General features: G+C 37.9%; 1 protein-coding gene across 1 annotated transcript in view; it reads right to left on the bottom strand.

Annotated features, from left to right (window-relative positions):
• cntn3b (contactin 3b) overlaps window positions 1-17,309 on the bottom strand; it is a 38,381-nt gene extending 21,072 nt beyond the window's left edge. Inside the window, exons 1-4 of the mRNA XM_026306926.1 lie at window positions 17,225-17,309; window positions 13,793-13,928; window positions 4,486-4,661; window positions 606-704 (exon numbers count right to left, since the gene is read on the bottom strand). Coding sequence (XP_026162711.1) covers window positions 606-704; window positions 4,486-4,661; window positions 13,793-13,928; window positions 17,225-17,309 — 496 coding nt within the window. The remainder of the gene's footprint in view (window positions 1-605; window positions 705-4,485; window positions 4,662-13,792; window positions 13,929-17,224) is intronic.
• Between the last annotated feature and the right edge of the window lie 1,113 nt (window positions 17,310-18,422).

Here is an 18,422-nt window from a genome sequence, read left to right as displayed (position 1 = left end):
TATCTCATATCTGTCGCCTATCATTTACAGAATACATTTAATTGCCTTTTCTGAAAATATGGAAGGAAACTATGCACCAAATAGCCCAGCACATAACCTGCTGCAAAAGTACGCTTATGGCTTTTACATTTCTACATTCCTGTTGGTTAAATAACCAAGATAGTGCATGTTAGAGATCTTTAGAAGTGAAGGTGTGTAGATATCATCACTTATGGATAGAACCAGGCTAGCTGTTTCCCTGTGTTTTCAATAGTAAGTTAACTGGCAGCTGGCAGTTTTTTTGCCAGCAAGGAAGAAAATAAGCATATTTCCCCGAAATAGCTAACGATATTCCTATAAGAGCTATTTAAGAAACACTCGGCTTTAGTTAGAGAAAATGTCAGAATAAGGAAAAACACACCCAAAAAGGGATTAGGGATTAGTAGTTGTCTGTATAAACAACATACAGGGTTGATTATTAAGAGTATGTACATATAAATGGGTGTAAAACAGATTAGGTTAGGAGAATTCTGTTATCAAAGACTGCAGTGTGAAGTGAATGAAAGTAATTACTTTGAGTCATGTTTAAATAAGAAATGACAGAGGCATGGCATTTGGGAACTTACCTCCTGAATGCGCAGGAGGTCCACATAACAGAACCACTCCTTGGCCTTCACGTACGTTGACAGCACTCCTCGCTGTTTGGATTTTGAACTTATCAAGATCTAACAAGTCAAAAGAGATCAAAATAGAATTAGACTGCACTCCACAAAAACAATTTTAATATAGTGGATTGATATATAGGATTGAACTGACTGGCTAAAAGTATGTTTTTAATATAATCTGTATTCTCATAAGTTTTTTTTGAAAAGCATACTTTTGAAAATAGGCGACAAACCTTCCCAAGCTCCCTTCACTGATTCACTGAGGCATGTGTTTGAGGTTACATTTTGAGCAGTAGGAATTTAATAGGGCATCATTGATTGCCCTGGGACACTTCCCTACAGCCTCTAACACTTTCGAATGTATCTGGGATGCTGATGAAATGGCTGGACCTGACTTGGTGACGTTTACATTGCAACATTACACTTTAGCACAAGGAAGAGATTAGGCTGAAATGTAATAAAATGAGCTGGGAAAGGTGGTGGTTGTGGAGGAGCGCACTCCGCACAGACTGAACAAACACGGGGGAGCGTGCATGACAAATGACAGTTTGCAGTGCCAGCAGCAATAAGTAACATCATTATTAAATGTGGTGTAATCTTGCACTTAAAAGCATTAGCTTCCCCATCAATACTCTCAGCACAATCTATCCTGTGCAAATAAATGAGCAGTTCCTGGCAGACAAAACCTAAACCTGGGATGATAAACCACCCCTGGCTTCACGACTGATGGAGGGAAGCTGCTGCAGTCCGCTATGTACTCTGTCTGCACCCCCTGGCTAACAGCCTAGGGTAAACCTTCCAAACACAAACAAAAGAAAGTCAGTGTGACCGATAAGGGAAATTAGGAGAAGGAAGATTATGGAGAGAAGTGGGACAGAGTGTTGGTAAGATTAATGAGCAGCTCTCTGATGACCGCAGTGAAATCAAACAGAGCCAAGTCACGGCAGGACACTGAGGAGGCCAGAGGAGAATGACTTGAAATACAGAGGTGACAACCTTCTCTTCTCGCTAGGTAGCTTTAGTAAATACAGAGTCTATCTCATGAATTCTGAGGAGCAAGATTCACATACTCACCTGATTGAAAAGCCAGGCATAACAGCAGCCGGTTATAACAGCATTACTTATGGAATCAGTGGGAGGTGAATCAGAGAGTTACTAATAATTACTAAGCGGACAAGGAAAGCATGATCCCTTCACCCATTTTGCAGAAAATGGCACAGAGAGGGGTAGACATGTAGCTAGACTCAGCGCTGGAAGGGATACACTTCTTTACGCTGGTCCCTGAGCAGAAGAATAATAGGCTTCACTGTCTGTAGTGAACTGACCACACATTGTAACTCTGAGAACTAGAGGCCAAACTCACTGTAGCTGCAGTGATTCCTTTGTAAGCAGAATCAGTCTCTGCCTTATAAGAATAGCCAGCCTAGAGATTACAAACAGTGACATTCCCTGTTATATATTTGGTCCCTCAGAGTAAAGATACTTGTGCTTGCTCTATTGACATCTTAACACAATAAATGATTGCTATTGAAAACAAAAATTCTGGTTTATTGAAACTTATTTTTGTACCTTTGGTCAGTTTCTATTATTTCTATCACCAAGAAGTTGCTGAGAATTGGAAATAAGTTGTCATAACTGCAAGTGAAACAGGCCAAGTCATGGGTGCAATGATAGTAGTCAGATGACTTTTTGGTTAACTGAGGGATGAGGTGCAAGTAGTAAATATAACATCAATATATTAACATTTTGAAAATGAAGATTGATTAATTCATTTAGAGCTGTGTAACTGGCCATCTAACAAATGTAAGTTGGATTTTTGTACACCTCTGTTTTAGTCTCCAACAATAGAAAATACTTGCTTTTTGGATCCAAAACACTTCACTACATTCACCACAACACCTGCCTGATGCAGCTGGAACTATTGTTGATGAGAGCAGTGAGACTGAACAAAACATTAAAGGTATAGGCTGTAAAACTAAAACTGAAAAACACTAAAATGCTCTATAGAGCCAAAAGGAACTGCAGAGTAGGGTGACTCATAAATTTCTCTTTCACTATACGGAGTCGTTTGACCCATAATGAAAAGAATGATGAGTGCAACTTTAAACCACTTTAACTGGAGACAGAATGGTGTGAGCGCCAGCTCAGTTTTGTTGAACCAGCAAGTCAGTCTATAAACTACGTGAACGTATTAAAAAAGTTGGATACAGACTGACAGCATGGTCTAGTTTTTCTCATTTTCCTATGTGGTACTGCACTATAAAATTGCCCATGGTACAAAAGCATTTTTATCCATAAATTGACATTTTATAAGTCTGAAAAAAATCTATATATATTTATAGGACGGCTCCAGCTGCATACAAATATTAGACCACAAAAGTTTCATATTTAAAAAATCCTTCCATAAAGTAATTTTCATGCATACAATGTCATTCCAGCATCTGGGGGCAGAGTGAACAAAGCCAGGGAAAGAAACATTGGTGTGCATTTGATGTGGGTTAAACATCCCTGAAGCTAACCAGGAAATTAAAAAAACCTTTTTTGGATTATGTGCTGGGTGAGCAATTTTCAATCAGTTGAATGGGGTCCATTTTGGAGCCTATGCAGCATTTTGTTCTAATACAACATCCATAATAAAATTTGATGTTTCCAACTGACAGTTTTGGCATAATTCTGTGTTGGTTTCTTTTCCAGTGCAAACTGTGGTTGAGAGTGAATGCTTTCTCAGAGAACCAGACATCCTGACTGTTTGTCACATACCTTGGTCCATCTGACTTCTGTCACCACATTGTCAGATTTTAGTCGAAATAAGACAGAAATTATAATTATAATAACAATAAAACTGTAAATTTCTTAAAGGCTGTATAGAAAAGGTTAATCTATCATTTACTTAGTATATACAGTAGTGTAAATGAATGTTGTAAAACAACTACACCTACACCTTTACATTTTGCAGTTGTTTTTCCTCCAAATATGAAGCAAAGCAGTAAAGATTGCACAACATTTCTGTCTTAGGGTGGTAGTCTCATTGCACAGAAAAAGACAGAGCATCAGCCATGCTGATCTCTTAGACCTCCCTCACTGTGCATTAGGCAAAACAATAAATGTCAAGCAGCTTTGCTCTTCACCCAGTCCCCACAAGTAAGATTCATTACTGGGCTATAGGGATAATGGCAGCCCATCTCCTGAGAGGAAGTGAAAGGCTCTCTATCCTTGGGACATGATCAATAGTCTGCAGGCTTGATCAAGAGAGGAGAGGTGCCTCTACAGTGCCTGTCTGGAAGGTAGAAAGAACCCCACTCCATCATCACTTTCCAACCCACCTCTACTCTTTTAAGCAGGAGGCTGGCAAAGCAGCAGACAGGCTGTCATTGTCTGATCTACTCACAATCTGCTGTATATATAATACCTAAAGCAGTGGCATGTGATTACAAAGATACAAACACTATTTAAACATTATTTCTGTTCGTCTACTTTAAAGCCTGGATCACAGAGGCTGGCATATCACTTGGCAAAATATGAGTAAATTTGGACTGAGCATAGTTGCTGTCAGAGTTGGAACCACTAATGAGAATCAATGGAGTTCAGAGGCAGTCAGAAGCTGCCTCACCCACTGTGTTTGCTGCATCTGACATTTCATTCGATTACCATTTCCCCCCTCAAAAATCTATTCCCAGGCAATCTAAATGAGGAATTGGAGTGATAAAGGAAAAAGAAGGCCTTCACCACAAGCGTATTACACATCTCAGGCTGGGATACAGCAGATACATGGAGACACCAGAATGTCATAACTGTGTCAGAGCCGTGCCAGAAACATGTTAACATTTGTAGGATCACTTACATGCAAATTGGAGGCTGGCTTGGCGGCTGAGGATGGAACCCCACTTGTTGAAGGCCGTGCACTGGTACACCCCTGTGTCTTGGTCCTTGTCCAGGTTTCTAATGATCAGGCTGCCCCCAGACATGTGACGCCGGTAGTCATTCCCCAGATCAATGAGTGTTCCATTTAGTGACCATCTGGAAAAACGCAAACACAATCAGCAGCTGAGCCCCCTGGAGATGCACGCCCGCAGTGTTTATCACAGATATTGATTTGATTGGTCCACCCACATCTTGCTAAGGAGCAAAAAGGCAAGTATTAAGAGTAGGGCTCTGTATAATTAACAGAGAAATGAGAATGTTGTGAATATCCCTTGCAGCAAGTTAGGAAGAAAGAAAATAATTCTGGAAACTATGGACAGATAGCTCCCACTCAGTCTGACTCCATTTGAGTCTTTTGTTTTGATATTAATTTAGGCAAAATTTCCAAACTGATCGAATCTGATCTGATCTGTGGTATTTATTGATTTTCTCCCACTTGCATGTGAAGTGAATTTTATTTCATCTCAGTTTTAATTAGTTCAACTAAGGAGGGCTTTAGGTTTCCTAGTAGGATATCTGAAAACATGTAAACAGATTTCAGTGACATCTGGTGAAAATATTTGCAAAATAATACATAACAGAGATCATCTGATTTTATGCAGTTAAGAAACTGTACTTAACTGTTGGATGCATTACCATGAAGTTTGGTACAAACATCCATGTCCCCCTGAGGATTAATTGCCCTAACTTATATGATTCTGTAATTTTTCAGTTCAATCTGTCAGTTCTAACACTTTGGTTCTCAAACTACCTGAAAAAAACAAAACAAAAAAACAAAAAAAAAACCTCAAATATATTTTGCTTTTAGTGCTTGATGTGAATACTAGAAGATATAATAATACTATAATTTCAAAATACTCCTACATTCAAAATCTTCACATAAGTGTTTGAAAAACATCTGAAAACACGTTTGTCGGGCTTATTTGTTCAGCTTGTTTTTTTATAATTTGTGTGTGTAACAACTTCGTCAACTCCACCTGTCTTCTTTCATCTGTGTGTGTGAAGCATCAATAAGCCACACCCTCGATAGAGACGGCAGTGTAGATAATTCCACAGAACAATGAAATGCATAAAAGAAGCTCAAGCACCACTAAAATGAAATGTGTGCTCATATAAATTACAATATATAACAGGCACGTTAGCTCACGAAGTACAGCCTCGCAGTGTTTCATCTCCTTTCCATGCTAGAATGAAAAAAAAAGAAAGGAATCCATTGACTGTACCTCTATTGCATGTGCAATGTGATGTGAGTCTTATTCAAATACAGATCAAAAATGTCTACAGATCTTATAACACTAAAATTACACATCTAAAGGATTATTCTGCCTTGGCAGAGTTATGCTGTCTCTGAGTGTTTTCTAATTCATTTATGTTTGCTCTTTTGTGTTTCTGACTTATTGCTTTGACACCTTATTACTGTATTGTCTACAGACCATTTCCTTCAAAGAAAGGTCACAAGATACTCAGATATGCAAGCTGAGTTCAGCAAGTGACAGCTATTAATCACAGCAACCAGCAGAGACAAAACACTGAATCATGGTCCTGCTGAACAATGAAAACACTTCATACTGTACATAATTCTCTGAAATCTATAGTGTGTCACTCTGATGGCTACATATTTGAAAGAGATGCAAGATGAGCGATACCTATAGCAGCAGAGAGGGTAACAGGACTTTATCTCAGAGCATTAACACAGATGAAAAATGACTTTCTCATTCCTTCCAGAATTTGAGAAACAAACGTTATTGGAATGCCAAGCATAAGTCCTCCTCTGCGACAGGGCTGTGAAATGACAATTCCAATGATAAGGAGGGGGAAAAAAAATCAATATTTTTTTTCTCCTCCCAGGCAAACTAACAGGCAGTTAGGATGATGCTTCATGTAGTCTTAAAGGCAGCCATGGCTTTCCCCAGTTTCCTCCATGACAGACTACAAAAGACGAAGCTGTCTTTCATCTTGTTGCCTGCATTATTCATCTAACAGTCTGTGCCAGTCGCTTAATCTGACTGATTTTGTCACTGTTCCAACAGTGATATTACTTTTAAACACCCTATACTTGTCACAAAGCACATTTCTACAAAAATAAGTATGGAATTGAAAATAAGCATTGAATTATATATATATATATATATATATATATATTTTAGAATATATCACACATTCAACACATACATTACTAAAGTGTTTTTGATAAAGTCCTTGTATTTCTACCTTTACATTAACCCCCAGTTGTGCCAAAGGGAGGCTAAATGTACGTGCAAGAGGGAAGAGGTTAAAACAAAAAGAACGGAAAACTAATGGAACTAAATGGCAGATGAAGGTGGTCTGGTCAGACTGCATAGCCCTGTCTCAAATGCCTGATTGGGTGTGATGGTGTCCATGAAATGCTGACACAATGAGTAAACCTATCACCTACCCACTTGAGCGAGAGACACACCTGAGATGCAATCAGATATTAGACGACATGGGTAAGTTGTCATTGCAGCATTCATGCTTGGCTTTTTATATGAAGCAAGGAAAGCTGATTAGGAAAAGATAAGCAGGAGCAAATGGACTGATGTCATTTTGTCATTAGTGGTAAAAGTAAGCGCCTCATACTTAATGTTAATGCTATCTAAACAATTTAAAGGACAATTCTGCATCTGCATGCAATGGCAGCTATGCCATTCTTGGTAGTCAGCACTTACAATTTCTCACATAGTGACAGTGACAGGAAAGTGAAAAAATGTGAAACTTCACACTCTGAAAACATGACATATCAACACAATGTACGCAGCATTTTTATAAACCCTGCTGGGCTGTAATCACTTCATACCTTTTTGCACAAATGTTTAAACTTGACACTTCCACAATGGGTAATTCACCCACTGGAGTTTATGAATAGTTTTGAACTTACTTTGGCAGATTGGAGGAACATCAGTCTTGCAGTAAGTTAAGTGACACTTGATAATGAGGCAAAATTTCATTGGTAAATGAGGATTAACAAAGATCAGGCACTACTCACTGAACAGTATGGCACACTTTATTATGTGTTTAAAAAATTATTTTGGACAGTACTCAAGTCAACCACCCATAATTTCCATCAGATTTTTTTTTCTCTTTTTGCACAGTGTATGCTCATAGATACACTGGAACAGGTTAGGTGCTTTAAATTGTAAACAACTTATAATTTACTATTGGCATAAGCTTATAAATGGTAATTAAAGGTTGGGTTAAAGGGTTCCTTAGTAAGTCAATCATATTTTCATACATACATATTAATAAACAAAAGTCATCTGTAATTATACTGTAAATGTTAATAAGTCATGTTTGCAGTTAGGATATTAATGTGTTATTAATAAAGGGGTATAGATCATCAGGTAGCAGTTTTAAGTGTTTTAAAAGTAATGAAAGATCAAGCGTTTCTCAATTTCTAGTAAGCTGACACAGTTGACAGATCATGTTTTTAAATATGTCATTAATAAAAGGTAATAAGCCATCAGGTAAGCAGTTATAAATGTGAGTAAGTGATTCATTAAGACCTTTTTTGGATAATTTATATAATGTAATTCTGCTGTTATTTGGCCTGTATGTCAGGTGAATTAAAGGGCTTAAAATGGAAGTGTCTAAATGAGGATTTCCCACAACCTGGCAACTGCTTTATAGAGCATGAACAATGATTGAAAGCCTTTAATTAGAATGTATCAGCTGTTTACTTATTAAAAAGTGGTATGAAAAAATTTTCTTTAGCGACTACTGACTGAATATTTCAAAAACTACTATCCACAGAAATGTTCGAGTTACGGTGAATGATTTTGGGCATTGTTAATGATTGAAAGATTCTTCTCTTCTTTAGACACTGAGATGTAAAAATGGTATAATCATTTCTTCTTTTGTAGCTCAGTGTTTCCCAGCCTCAATCAGGGCACATGGGGTGCAAAATTAAACTGGGATAAGAAGCAGAAATTATGTTCAATCTTTCTGATGTTTGTCTCATTTTTACCCTTTTTCTTATAAAATACTAAATACTTTAACTGGATACTTTTAGATTTAGGGGTTCACAAAGTTTGGCCAAACATGATAACTTTATTTGGAAAGAGTAAACAATTGTAACAATAATTGTTATGCAATATTCTACTTTTGTGAAATGACCAAAAGCCACAAGATTTGTGCTAGTTTTAAAGCTATATAAACAGTCCTCCATTTGAATCCTTTCTCAAGCTGCTCAGACTGTATCAGTAAAACAGGAGGGTGAAGGGAGAGCGGAGGTCTTCATGTTAGCACAGCGCAAACCAAATCGTGCTAGATCTAACAACACGTCAAGCCCAAGAGGAGCTTACACTAAGTCCAGGAGAACAGTCCTATTTGCTGCGGTGTGCTGCAGGCGCAGGCTGATCTGAGCATGCTCTGAATGAACTCCCCATGACCTTGAGGTTCACATCAATTTTGCATGAGGTCTTCTCATCAAATAGACTGGGGATTGTACTGTAGCACTGGCTCACCTGGCTTTCCTTGAGGCCAGACTCTGACAGAGACGGCAGTGACCACAGACCACATACTGTGCACACCACGTGCACACACACACACACACACACACACAGAGCTTAGAGCTGATAATGGAAATTCAAACGTTGACCAGGGTACTCTACAATTATGTTTCAGCGGTTATTGCTCCAGCATTTTAATAAATTGATGTTCATTTGGCTTTCAAGGCAAAAGTAACATGATAAATATTCTTCAAACCACCCTGTATCAGTGTGTTTCTGTGTGTTAACAGACAACAGTACGTGCAGACAGACACACACACACACACACACACACACACAGAGTCATAAATATTATCATCTTACAATTTAGTCTTGATATAATGCTTTTATTCTAATTAAAAGCAAAGCAAATAAATAAAAGAATCTTCTTCAAGCACAAGTAGCAAAGTTCATACATCTACCTTGTAGAAATTCAAAAATACAGCCTGCCTTCTTCCAGTTTAGTTTTAGAATGATCTCATCATATTCTCTATGAAATATAAAAAGCAACTAACCATCTAAAAGATAAAAGTCGATTGAATCTGAAACAGTTTCTAGATTCAGTGCTGTTATCTGGTTCTATGCTGTTACTGAATTCATAACAAACAAAATAACATCATTTAATCAAGCTCCAAGTTCTATTTATGTCCCTGTTACCCTTTACCGACCCGTAAACAAAGGTAGAGTCATACATCTGCCTGAAGTCACATTACATGATAGGAGACACTAGCCAGAGCAGTTTTTTATTCCCCCTTTCCAATCACTGCAGTGCCCTTGATCCTGTGTTACAGCAGATTCACAGTAAACACAGTGACAGGTGTATTCATAAAGCACAGCTCTAAGCCCTGGAGTGTGCTCTGGCACTACACTGGACTATTTGTCAACTGAAGAACTGTCAGGCTTCCCGTTTGTATATTCGGCGTGTCACAGAGTGGGCGAGGTGAAGGTGAAGCACAGCATACCAGTGTTGAAAGCAAAATCAGGCAATGTGGAACTAACTAGCAACTTGTGTTATGTTCATAAACACAAATGACAAACCTGTATTCTGATCTAACCATATCTGTTATGTAGAATGTAATATGACAGCGTCACTGTCAAGAGATCATGTCTACATCTCTAATCTTTCATTTTAAGTATGGTAAAGGAGGAATTAAATTCCTCCTAAATTCTTCATTTAGTGGTTTCCTGTCAATCCGTATTGCATTGTGGTCTGCTGGATCATTTTCTGTGATGGACTCCATGTGTGTTGGCTAAGCATCATTGCAAACTGAGTCTGCAAAGCACTCACTATTTGACTGACAGTCAACACTGGCAGGGTTTCTGGTAACGATTTATCCCAATTAAAGATGCTGCTAGTGATACTATACATATATATATATATATATATATATGTATATAAATTGTTCTTACTGTCAATCAGCTTCAAAAACGAAACAGCACTAACGATGACTTGATCCTACTAACAACATTTTGTGTAGTCTATGTGTAGTCCTGTGTGCCATAGGGTTATATTATTGTTCAAATATTATATTTCTTGTTTAAACACATCAGTGATCCACGCAATTGCACTGGGTGACATGTTTACTTTATTTCCTTGAACATAGGAGCTGTTGTTTATTTAGAATTAATCCCATGCCCACCATCCTGCTGCTGTAAATGCTCACTAGAGTGCATTAATGCACAGCTAAAATAGTTCCTAATAAACACTCTGTTTTGATAAAACCTACAGTGCTCAAGTACTTTAGGAAACTGTTTTACCAGTTTTTATAAAATATTTAAGAACTGTTTTTAACAATTTACACTTCTGTGAATAGCAAAAGGCTTAGGCTAAGAGGCACACAAGAAAGGAAAATCAGATTGCATATATCAGGAATAATTCATTGTTGTATTTGGTATTTTAGCACGGTATGCTGAAAGCAAGAACAAATAACACAAGGCTTCTGTATTTTATTTATTTAGTAGTTTTTTGTTGTTGTTTTTTTTTGTTATTAATATATACGGGGTAGTCCTGTAGAGATATACTACAGAATTCACTTAAATACTCTTAAAAATGATCTAAGAACCCATGAACCACTGAGATGAGATCATACATTTTTCTATAATAAAGACAAGAAAAAAAAGAAAAAATACTTTCTGACAAATACTTCTCAGAAACAATTTAAGTTTGATATTCATGGCATTCAATATTACTTCTTTATAAGAAAATGATGATTGTATATCTAAGATACAAATAAACAACAGCCATACAGTATATTATACCTGGTATTATAACATACTATACCATACAATGATGTACTCCATTGCATTTATGGAAATCTATTTATTATGCTGTATATATTTGTCCATTTTACTGGCGTCAGAAAAGATAATGAATCCATGTAATGTAATCTACAGTAAGTCATAACTAATTATTTAAAGGGTGTTATAAGGTGGATTTCAACACAGCAGGACATGCAGAACTGATGAAACACCTGTTTCTAAGTGAACTGACATGCTCAGTGCTAGAAGCTCATTTGTTACTCCACAGCAAGGGTTAACATCACCTTCTCTGACAAATTCAATATTGTGTGGCCCAATTTTGTGTATGGATATTAAACCAAATGGATGATTTTTTTTTCTAATAGCTGGAGTAACTGAGGAAATTAAGTGTGTAGCTCTGAATGTAATACCTTCTCACTTTGCATATCTAATTATACAAATACTGTTCATTTGCAGGTTGTTGTCCTTTGCATAGTTTACAGACTCTGGTGAAAGTCACGTCATTATCACTTCTAAAGGCACTTTTCTCAGGATATTTGAGGTTCTTATTCCAGTGTTAGTGAAATAAATATCCAAGAGTTTATGCATTTTTATTTTATCACCAGGACAAAAACAGTTCTCCCCTTGCCCAAAGGGAAACAAGTCAAGAACAATCTGTGTCAGAAAAACTGATGAAACCTAAATAAAGCTAAAAAAAATACCTCTCTCAAAGTAAAATTAGGGACAAAAATCTCATGTCTTTAGAAACATTACCAGAAATGTCAATCCACAGTGGTGTGAGATTGCTCACTCAAACATCTATTCTTGCTTTTAGACCTGGTTTCACGTTTATTTATTCATTATTGAGGCCAGTGACTTCAAGCAATGGAACTACTGACCTAGATGAATATTGCCAGTCTGAGGCATGTGTGTTGTTTTGATCTACAAACAGACGCTGAGTGTTCCAAAACTCCTGGTTCTCCACAGTGAGAAAGGAAGAAAGGAGTCATACAAGGCTCACTGTAGGACAAAGTTAATAAACAGCTGTACATATCAGAAGATTAGATTGGATAATGTTTACAAAAGTAATTACTGTTATCACTGTCTTTTAAGATGAGGGTGGTGATAGTGTGTTTTAATTACAATTCTACATTAATAAATATTAGGTTATAGTATACAACCCTTTCCTCATTATACGTTCAGCCGCCGAATACATCACTGGTTGGTAACTTTGTCGTTCTGCTGTTTGGTGTTTGGTGGTTGTCAAGTAATATCGGGTCCATTTACTGGAGTTTTACTTCTTAAACCAGTGACTTGGGTTGCTAGACACAGCATTCATAAAAACAATGAGGTTATATACCAAAACAGTGACATTGCAGGATTTGAAACTGAAAGAAGATACTAAAATGCTACATAAACTAAATGCCAACAGCTGAGTACATCTCTTATTGTTTGAGCGCTTTCCTGTCATTTGACACATTGTTTACATAGTGCAGCTTTAATATGAAAATAAAATGACAATAATAGTGATAATCACTGCATAGTATTGCTTGTAATATTAAATCAGAACTGATCTTAGCTACAACATTGTATTAACACCATAAAGAAACCGAAAGAGAAAACCTATTAAACAACACAAGTAGACACCAGAATGCTTAAGCTGTGGGTGAAATAATGCAAGTTATGGTTTCTACTTCATCCTGAGATAGCTCAGGTTGCACAACATGTACAACGATACCCCCCTCCCACTGCTGTGGACCATGTTTTCAGCCCAGACACATTATAGGAAATGTAAGCATTTAACAGAATGTCACTCACAAGGTTATTGCCTCTCTCCCCTGCTTGCTGTGCATCTACATGGTGCTGACCAAGCTCCGAAACACAATCTACCATTAAAAAAAAAGAAACAGTGCCAGCTGCCATTTTCAGGCAGGCTCCCTGTGCCGCCAGGGAATAGCCAGAGATATCAAAGGATCTGTGGTGCAAATGAATCACTGGAATCTCCTTTTTTCTCCTAATGATTTCTTAAGCCATGCACCATATTATAAATCATCAGCTTCATCTATGCTTTGGCTTAAATCTTATCATTAATAAAGTTAACCTCGCTCGTATCTGAGGTTTTGGCATATTCATTAACCGCAGTGGTGGCTCTCTGACTCTGATGCTACATCATAGCTAAGGCTGAAAATAGATAAGCTTTTTCAATTAGAAATGGATGCTCAATTAAGCAGCTGCTCTTTGAGGCCTGTCTTTTTGTTGATGGTGTAATCTCTCTTGAGCATTTATGTCCAGAAAACGTTGTTCTTTAACAAATCAATAGCAATCAACGCTATCGGTGCTCTCTTTGATTTCAGTGGAAGCAGCAATGAGGATTCACAAGCAATTAAGCAGCGATGGATTTTCACCATGTGATGTGGATTTAGAGCCAAAACAGGTACAGAGAGTTGAACTTGTGGGGAATGTAACTTTGATGTGGTAATTTACCTGTACTGTGGAGGAGGATTCCCTTCTGCCTCACACTTGATGGTTGCCTGCTGGTCTGGGGAGTTGATGGGTAAAATGAGGTCACTTGGCTCTGTCTTCCATCTTGGCCCTTGAAATATGACATCCTCTGTACAGGCTGGGGAAAGGGGAGGAAGTCTATAGTAGTACAAGCCAGACAAAATGCCACTTTTGACCTTAACAGAAAACAATGGAAGAATTTAGCAACAGCACAGACACTGAGAGGACAAATAGTTATTCTTACTGAAATACAGCAACTTTCTGACACTCTATGTGTATGAGTTTTTCAATATACTATAGTATTGTCTCCTATTCTTTACACAGACAAACAAAACAAAACAAAAATATGCATTAGATCAATCCCTATCCTATATAGCATCTATTTAGTTCTATGCTACTGTATCTTTCTGATGAGCTTGTCACTTAAAATAGTAGTTACAAAGCATTGACCATGGCAGTTGTGTGTATTTATTTCAGTTTTTGTATTTTCTGTCACTTTATCATCATGAAAAATTATTGATAAATGTCCAATGTGATTATTCTCTCACCTTCAAAGCACCCTTGTAAAATGTATAAACAAATAAAAAATACAGCTTTCTTCTTCTTTTCCTTTCGGCTGCTCCCTTCAGGGGTCGCCACAGCGAGTCTTCTGCCTCCATTTAACCCTATCCTCTGTATCCTCCTCACCCACACCAACTATCCTCATGTCCTCCTTCACTACATCCAAGAACCTCCTCTTTGGTCTTCCTCTAGGCCTCCTTCCTGGCAGCTCTAACCTCAGCATCCTTTTACCAATGTATTCACTGTCCCTCCTCTGAACATGTCCAAACCATCTCAATCTGGCTTCCCTGGCTTTTCTCCAAAACATCTAACATGAGCTGTCCCTCTGATGTACTCATTCCTGATCCTATCCATCCTCATCACTCCCAGAGAGAACCTCAACATCTTCAGCTCTGCTACCTCCAGCTCTGCCTCCTGTCTTTTTCTCAGTGCCACTGTCTCTAAACCAGACAACATTGCTGTTTTACTGCAGCTAACCTTCATTCCTCTCCTTTCTAGAGCAAACCTCCACTTCTCTAGATTTTCCTCCACCTGCTCCCTGCTCTCACTACAGATGACAATGTCACCTGCAAACATCATGGTCCATGGAGATCCCTGTCTAACCTCATCTGTCAGCCACCACAGCAAACAAGAAGGGGCTCAAAGTCGATCCTTGGTGCAGTCCCACCTCCACCTTGAACTCCTCTGTCTCCCTTACAGCACACCTCACCACTGTCTTACAGCTCTCATACATGTCCTGCACCACTCGAACATAGTTTTCTGCCACTCCAGACAAAACCACAGCTCTTCTCTCGGCACCCTGTCATACTCTTTTTCCAAATCTACAAAGACACAATGCAGCTCCTTCTGGCCTTCTCTGTACTTCTCCATCAGCATTCTCAAAGCAAATATTGCATCTGTGGTTCTCTTTCTTGGCATGAAACCGTACTGCTGCTCACAAATGCTCACTTCTGACCTCAGCCTAGCCTCCACTACTCTTTACCCATAACTTCATTGTGTGACTCATCAGCTTTATTCCTCTGTAGTTTCCACAACTCTGCACATCTCCCTTGTTATTAAAGATGGGCACCAGTACACTTCTCCTCCATTCCCCAGGCATCCTCTCCAAGATCTTGTTAAGTAGCCCAGTCAAAAACTCTACTGCCACCTCTCCTAAACACTTCCATACCTCCACATGTATGTCGTCTTTCATTACTGTTTAAATATTTATCAGGCTACAGTGTTTGAGATAATTTAACACATTTGTGCAGAGCTCAAAACAACTGACTGATACACCTAAACAGAGGTGTACAGGGTTAATTACTTGTGAGAAATAATATCATAATGGTAGATAATTATGGTGACTAAAGTTGAGTGCCCAAGTGGACTACTAATGTAGAAAGCCATTTTTCATCTATTTACTCAGTATTTAATGATTCCCTATAGGTGACAGGGTAAATAAATAATGTTGAGTGATCTATTTTCAGAATATCTATTTTATACTACACATGCACCGGTTAATTGAGGCCAGAAGGATGCACTCATCTGCCAGCAGCTTAAAAGGAAGGGATGTGGAACACAATCTGGTACTAAACGAAAGCAGAGTCAACAGACGGTTAGAGTAGGCCTAATTAATATCCTACTGCTAGCAGATTGCAGCATGTGGCTAGCAGTTCTACATGTGGTTTTAATAATATTTAATAATACTGTATGTAATAATATGTCAAGGAACTGACACATATTTCATGATGTTGAGAAATAACATGGAACAGTGAGATGGCTGCTGTTCAGCAATGTGGAGAAATTTGAATTAGGTTTAAACTAAACTGCAAATTCCGAACTGCCAAAATTCAGGACTATTGTGACATGATCTATTACTTAATGAGCAAATAACTGGTATCACATCAAATTCATTCAACTCACAGTTTGGGTTTACAACATCTCCCTGATGTGAACATGAGCGTCTAAGGTCTCTCTCTTTTTTTTTTTAAAGTCCCAGAATAGAGAGCCAGATATGTCACTTCAGATGTCATAATGATTATTACCAGCTGTAGTGATTTTCAAGGATTTACAAGTGCACAATCATAACACTGAATAAGAACAAGATCCTATAGGTAGACACCAAAACCATGAAAAAAAAAAACATAACAAAGAAAAAAAAAAAAAAAAACACTTGTCCGCTAGGAAGGTGAGACTACTTGCTCCCTTGCGTACTGGGTGTGCATTACCCATGAGCCAATTTGAATAACATTCATTGGGATTTACAATGTCATTTGAACAAGGGTTGACATTCTGCTAGAGTGTCTGTGCTTCTTTTGCTTGAATCCCAGGTGGCGTCACAAGGGCAGCATGAGGCGCGGTGGCAAGTAGATTGTGCTAAAATGTGGTGCTGGATTCATTACATGGATCCTGATAATGATCTGGACAGGCCATAAACAGGAATGGGATTGGACTCCCAGTTGTCCCTGACAGTGTACTGTAAATGTGCAGCAGGACACTGCTTCAGGGAATAGTGAAGGACATCCCACTAAAATGTTGCACATGTAATGACTGCAACTTAATCAGTGTAACCTTTTTGGTTGAAAAAAGACCTGTTCTTGGGTTATTTACAACTGTTCTTATTCTGTCTTTTCCTCACTAACAAATGAAACTTACATTGCGTATAAACACTGCTCACTAAGAATGAGATGCTATTTATTACCTATAACCTTAGACATGCATTTACTCAAACACTGTAGACACAAACAAGAATAACAAAAACATTTCTCTGTAATGATTATGTAGTAGAAAACATACATTTATTAGGAGAGATACTGTTGTGACATAAACCATGACAACAAGTGCTGTGAAATGTAATGTATTAAAATATCTTACCTGCAAGGCATCCAGTGATTGATAGGAGAACAATTTGTTTCCATGGTAACATCATCTTTAGTTGCCGAAGGCTAATAAGACTCATCCAATTGCTTGTGAATGGAATTCTCTCCCTTGAATGCAAGAATTTGAATCTGAAGGGAAAGTAATTATGGCGGTGATTAAAATACGACATTTTGATCTAAATACGACAAGAATCCATCAGCACAAAACATGATTATAGCACTGGTGAGTTGCATAATTGGTTCTTATTATTTTGGCGTTACTGTAAGCAAAGAGAAAGTAAATCTTGAGGAAGTGAGAAGCGATGGGGGAGAAACAGGAGCAGACAAAAACCTCAGGATACAAACAGTTTCAGCAGTGCAATTTTCAGGTGGCACAGAAGAAGAAACAGCTGCTAAATGGGTATGTTTTCTTTTACTGTGCATGTGTCTCATCCCGCCTAACAAGCTCAAATCTGCAGCTTTAAAGAGAAGTGGGGAAGGAAATGATTGACCTCAAAAGATACTTCTCTCTCCCTATTTGACTATTAATAGGAGCTGGCAGACTGTGTACTCGCACTACACAAAACGTCACTTCAGACTTTAACAAAGGGTTTGGTGGCCAAGAGAATGTAAGCAAACTGATTGTTTTCCTTTTTATATACATGCATCATTTTCACTGAGAACGTACAAGAAGGCTATATACTAAACCAATAAATACATTAGATTTCATTGTCAGCTATTAATGTTAATATATTGATGTTATTGTTAAGAGGACAAAAATTTGTCAACTTATACTATTTCTGTATTCCAATTGACAGTTTTCTATTTGTGGTACCGCACAGCTCGGCCTCTGAAAACTCTTAGATGTCTTGTGTGGAAATTTGTCGTGTCTGAGACAATTACTGACTGTGCCATTCTTGTCAGCAGGAGAATACAGTGCTGGACAGTAATGCGTTTTTTAGGTTACAGCACTGTGATTGTGCTATTAATGCATAGTGTAAGTGTTTGAACTTTACATTACAAGGCTGTTGTTCTCTAAAGCAAAATGGAAACACCAGCACACTGCTGTAAGGACCATGCCTCTAAACCGTCTGAGACCTAATGTGTGGTAGAATTTTGTATTCAAAGATTAAATTTAAATTTGGATAAAGAAGGTTGTTTGTTAACTGCCTTAGAGTACATTAGCCTGTCACACAAATGACAGCACAGCTTAT

The sequence above is a fragment of the Mastacembelus armatus genome, chromosome 5, assembly GCF_900324485.2.
Source record: "Mastacembelus armatus chromosome 5, fMasArm1.2, whole genome shotgun sequence".
In the NCBI taxonomy this organism is placed as follows: domain Eukaryota; kingdom Metazoa; phylum Chordata; class Actinopteri; order Synbranchiformes; family Mastacembelidae; genus Mastacembelus; species Mastacembelus armatus.
This window is presented reverse-complemented; position numbering and strand designations above follow the sequence as displayed.